The sequence below is a fragment of the Balaenoptera musculus genome, chromosome 2 (genome assembly GCF_009873245.2).
Source record: "Balaenoptera musculus isolate JJ_BM4_2016_0621 chromosome 2, mBalMus1.pri.v3, whole genome shotgun sequence".
NCBI lineage: Eukaryota > Metazoa > Chordata > Mammalia > Artiodactyla > Balaenopteridae > Balaenoptera > Balaenoptera musculus.
In genome coordinates this window covers 130312276-130317527 of record NC_045786.1, presented here as the reverse complement: position 1 = coordinate 130317527, position 5252 = coordinate 130312276, and the positions used below count along the sequence as shown (strand labels likewise).

The following is a 5252-nucleotide window of genomic DNA, read 5'->3' as shown; positions in this document are numbered from 1 at the left end:
TGGAGGCTTCTGACTTGGGTGCCTGAATGGAAAGTGATATTATTATTATTTTTAATTTTTAATTATTTATTTATTTATTTTTGGCTGTGTTGGGTCTTCGTTGCTGCGTGTGGACTTTCTCTGGTTGCGTCGAGCAGGGGCTACTCTTCGTTGTGGTGCGCGGGCTTCTCATTGTGGTGGCTTCTCTTGTTGTAGAGCACGGGCTCTAGGCGCGCAGACTTCAGTAGTTGTGGCTCGCAGGCTCTAGAGCGCAGGCTCAGTAGTTGTGGCTTGCGCGCTTGGTTGCTCCACGGCATGTGGGATCTTCCCGGACCAGGGCTTGAACCTGTGTCCCCTGCATTGGCAGGCGGATTCTCAACCACTGTGCCACCAGGGAAGTCCCAGAAAGTGATATTATTGATTGTGGTAGAAATGGAGAAGCAGGGTGGGAGGGAAAACCATGAATTTTGTTTCGCACATCCTTAGATCTGAAGTTCAACAGGGCATCCAAGAGTAAAGGCTGAGATGGAAATATGGATCTGAGCCCAGGAGAGACCCAAACTGGAGCTATGATTAGAGAGAGTGTCACTGATGCTTGGAAAGTGAATGGCGTCTCCCAGATTGGAGAGAAGACAGAGAGGGCTGAGGACAGAACCCTGGGAACACCAGTGGCTTGGCAGTGTAAGGAGAAAGAAGAGAGCACCGTCTGGTAGGGAAGAACGTTTGCAGATGGAGGTAGTTGTTGGGGTGTTAGGTCCTGGGAGAGGTTGAGAGCCACGATGAAGCGGCGATGAGGATTCGTAATGGTGGGATCCTTGTTGCCAACCTTGAGAGAGCATTTCAGTAGTGTGGGGTGGACGGAAACCAACTTACATGGTTTGCTGGCTGAAAAGAAGGTGAGGAATGTAAAACTATTCTGTCAGGATGTTTGGAGGCAGGGTAAAAGGAAAGAACCAGAGCACGTTGCTGACAGGGAAGAAGGTGGATGAGATTGATGTTGGAGAGGGGAAGCAGCTGGGATACAAGGAGGCAAAAGGGACAAATTAAGAACAGGGAGAATTTCCTCTTGGAAAGATAAGCCCTTATCACAGAGTGTAATTTACATCTATTGGTGTGATTCTGACCACCAGTCCAAGGCTCTGTCTTTTTTCGGTCATTACTTTATCCCCAGTGCCCAGGAAAACATCAGGCACTGGGACTTCCCTGGTGGTGCAGTGGTTAAGAATCCGCCTGCCAATGCAGGGGACATGGGTTCAAGCCCTGGTCCGGGAAGATCCCACATGCTGTGGAGCAACTAAGCCCGTGTGCCACAACTACTGAGCCTGTGCTCTAGAGCCTGCAAGCCACCACTACTGAACCCGCACGCCACAACTACTGAAGCCTGCGTGCCTAGAGCCCGTGCTCCACAACAAGAGAAGGCACCGCAATGAGAAGCCCCTGCACCGCAACAAAGAGTAGCCCCTGCTCGCTGCAACTAGAGAAAGCCCGCACACAGCAACAAAGACCCAAAGCAGCCAAAAATAAATAAGATTAATTAAAAAATAAATAAAAATAAAAATGGTCTTTAAAAAAAAAACACCACCAGGCACTGAATGAATACATGTTGAATAAAGTGAATAAATGGTTAAATAGCATCCCCTTTTCTTAGACATGAAGGAAGGAGTCACTAGGACTAATGTTCTTGATAGCAAGGGGTGGAGACAATCTTTTTTTTTTTTCAGAGAGAGCAGCAACTAGGGTGCATTTATTTCCTCCTGGGCCTGGCAGGCTGGGAGCAGAATACAGACAAAGGCACTGGGGCATGTGACCTTTTATGGCCTGGAGTTCAGCTGCCTGGGTGGTAACTGAGTGGGTGTGCCAGGGTGTGTAGGGACTGGAGTGATCCTCCCAGAACTGAGAGAAGGGCCCCTGGGGTGTGCAAGCAACACGAACATTGGGCTTGGCACAGATGCAAGAGAGGGGTTATGGAGTAGATGTGAGATGGGCGTGCTGGGGCAGGGTGTGTTGAAGCATGTCGGGCCCTGGCTCTTGACTGAGAATCCAGGTGCCAAGGGCTGGGAGAACAGAAAGGCCTGTGGGTCAGCAGGAGCCATGAAGATGTGCCTGCAAACAGGATCAGGCCTGGGGGAGACTGAAGAGTCCAAGGTGACTCCTACAGCGAGGCGATGAGGGGGGCAGGTCTGGGACTCCCGTTCAGGAATACATGGTCAGCTGCAGCCACTCCTGGATGTTCACCTGTACTTGTCCAGTGCCATCTTTGTCAAGAGATTTGAAGGCACGGAACATCGCATCTAGTCTGACCGGGCAGCTGATGAAGTTGTCAAAATCAGTGTTCCCTCCCTCATCTGAGTAGCGTCGGATGATCATGTTGTAGAGATGCTCATTCAGGCGGAATCCTGCTGCCTCAAAGGCCCCTGGGAGTTCACTGCTGCCAATGGTCCCTGAACAGGCAATGTCAAACTGTTTGTATATGGCCTGCCACTTTTTGTTCCACAAGTTCGTGAATTCCTCGAAGTCCAGCTTGCCGGTCGTGTCACTATCCATAACGGCCACCATGCTGCGACATGTGTCAATGCCAAAACCATCAGTCTTCAGATTAGGATGTCGGGTCACGACTTTGTTGAGAATGTTCATGAGTTCTGTGGCACTGACCTCCATGTCATCCCCAGCCAGCTGGGCAAAGAGCTTCCGGAACTGCCGGACCTCCTCACTCTCATTGGCCTCGATGTTGGAGTAATGGGTGCGAGGGGGCGGGGGCTCTGGGTTGTACTGCGCAGCCGCCTCACCCATTCTATTCTTGCTGGACAAGCCTCTTCCTCCAGGCCCCGAGACGATCTTTTTTAACTGGTGATAAAGAAGGTGGTAAAGAGTGCAGGTGTGGGCAGAGAAACTGGTGGTCCAGTTATGATCAAATTCACCAGAATTCATATAAAAGCTATACCAGAATTTTCACTCTTAAAGACAAAGAAGGAAAGGCAACAGTCAATATTTCCTTTAGAAATACACACTAAAAGTCATGTGACTAAGGATTTCTAAAGCTCAGTGACTAATGATGGACATGGTACTTCCTTTATACTTTTCTTTCAAGAGATAACACCCAGACAAACATAGAGTAACCAGCTCTGTCTTCTAGCATTTCTCTGATAGGTGGAAACTTTCTAAAGTAAATAGAGGTGCACTATTTTTTCAAATATAAGTGTGATCAGGTCTGGGAAAAAAGTGTTTCTTCCACTTGTGTCTTTTTTTCCCTTTGGGATTAAAAAAATTTTTTTCAGTGATTTCCCTTTGACATAGCCTGTGAGGAAACAAAATTGCATAGCTTTTTTTTAAAAAATAAATTTATTTATTTAATTTATTTATTTTTGGCTGTGTTGGGTCTGCGTTGCTGCACACAGGCTTTCTCTACTTGCGGCGAGCGGGGGCTACTCTTCGTTGTGGTGTGCGGGCTTCTCATTGCAGTGGCTTCTCTAGTTGTGGAGCACAGGCTCCAGGCGCGTGGGCTTCAGTAGTTGTGGCTCGCGAGCTCAGTAGTTGTGGTTCACGGGCTCTAGAGCACAGGCTCAGTAGTTGTGGCGCACGGGCTTAGTTGCTCCACGGCATGTGGGATCTTCCCAGACCAGGGCTCGAACCCGTGTCCCCTGCATTGGCAGGCGGATTCTCAACCACTGCACCACCAGGGAAGCCCCAAAATTGCATAGCTTTTTGCCAAAAGAACATAATTCTGGCAGCTACGTCATCATATTTGTACCTCCTTATAATTAAGATGAGGCTTGAAAAAAATATTTTTATTCCTTTAATGATACTATAGAATCTATGTTATTCCTTCTGCTCTTTCTCACCTGCTTATCTGCTTTTTCTGAAGGGTAGACACTTTTACATGTCAGTAGTTTCCAGGTTACTGAGATCTTTAGACAGCTCGCTCTAACTGCGTCACTCCCCGTTCCTCACCACCTCTTTATTTTTATTTTTTATTTTTTTGAAATTCACGTTCATTTATTTATTTATTTATTTATCTATTTATGACTGTGTTGGGTCTTCGTTTCTGTGCGAGTGCTTTCTCTAGTTGTGGCAAGTGGGGACCACTCTTCATCGCGGTGCGTGGGCCTCTCACCATCGCGGCCTCTCTTGTTGCGGAGCACAGGCTCCAGACGCGCAGGCTCAGTAATTGTGGCTCACGGGCCCAGTTGCTCCGTGGCATGTGGGATCTTCCCAGACCAGGGCTCAAACCCGTGTCCCCTGCATTGGCAGGCAGATTCTCAACCACTGCGCCACCAGGGAAGCCCCTCTCACCACCTCTTTATATTTTCAACTGTCAGAGAACTCTGGGGCAGGAATCAAGTCTGCCACCCCAGGACACAGAACAGGCCCCAGGGCCTCAGATTTCCCACTTCTTGAAGAGACAGAACCCTTGTTTTTTTTTTATGGGGACTCTACAGGTTGGTTGCTAACTCCTTAATTCTCTTGAAACAGATTTGAGATTCTTAGAGGAAAGGTCTGAGTGAGGAAATTCCAACGTGGTTTTGACTCGGAGGTCAGTTGGCCTTGTAGGAGCCCCCAGGGTGGGTCCTCGCAAAGCTGGACAAGAGGCAGATTCAGCCATCCCAAAGAAATGGGTCCCTCTGACCATCGTTCCCTAAAGCCAAAATCTTACGGAGTAGATGTGTTAATGTTTTGGGTTAGGTCCCTTTGGCTGTTTTTTAAAAGAGGATGCTTGGCGGTTCTTCATATTATCACAATGGCATCAAATCATGTGCTTCTGTGTTTGGACATCAGGGTACCTCCTATTCCTGGCTCAGTGGGTTTAGAGGTGTGTGTCATGTGCCTAAGCATAAGAGCCTCTCTGGGGAATCCCTTCGTCTCCTGTTGCTACAGGTGAGTGTGTCCAAGCATTTAGAAATAGGGCGTCCTCACAGCTTAAGTGCATGTAAGGAAAACAGATAGAAGTCAAGCCAAGTAGCATGGTTTATTGGCTGAGTTGGCAGTAAAGACTCTCACGACCCAGGAGACATGCTTCAGACAAGGACAGAGTCTTGCATCTGGGTGTAGCCCCTCAGGGCAGTTCAAAGCTCCAGACTTGAAGTCAAAGGGAGCCTCTGTGGTTGAATGGAAGCAGTGGACGGTCTGATGTTAGTCAAAGCCATATGAACTGTGGTTCAGTCCTCTGTGCATCTGGACCTGGTAGGCAACAAGGCAGGAGGCCTGGGGGTTTAGGGGCAAGAGATCCAGTTCCCATACTGATAAAGAGCCTCAAATTTGGACTTCTGCACTACCTG

General features: G+C 48.4%; 1 protein-coding gene across 1 annotated transcript; it reads right to left on the bottom strand.

Moving 5' to 3' along the window:
- Window positions 1-1914: 1914 nt before the first annotated feature.
- On the bottom strand, window positions 1915-2769 carry LOC118889915 (calpain small subunit 1-like). The gene has a single exon (XM_036842047.1). It carries the CDS (start codon window positions 2767-2769, stop codon window positions 2173-2175), a length of 597 nt encoding a protein of 198 aa, XP_036697942.1. The 3' UTR covers window positions 1915-2172.
- Window positions 2770-5252: the final 2483 nt, after the last annotated feature.

Excerpts from the sequence above, each read along its gene's own strand:
- LOC118889915 (XM_036842047.1), bottom strand. The coding sequence starts at position 2,769 with ATGGGTGAGGCGGCTGCGCAGTACAACCCAGAGCCCCCGCCCCCTCGC.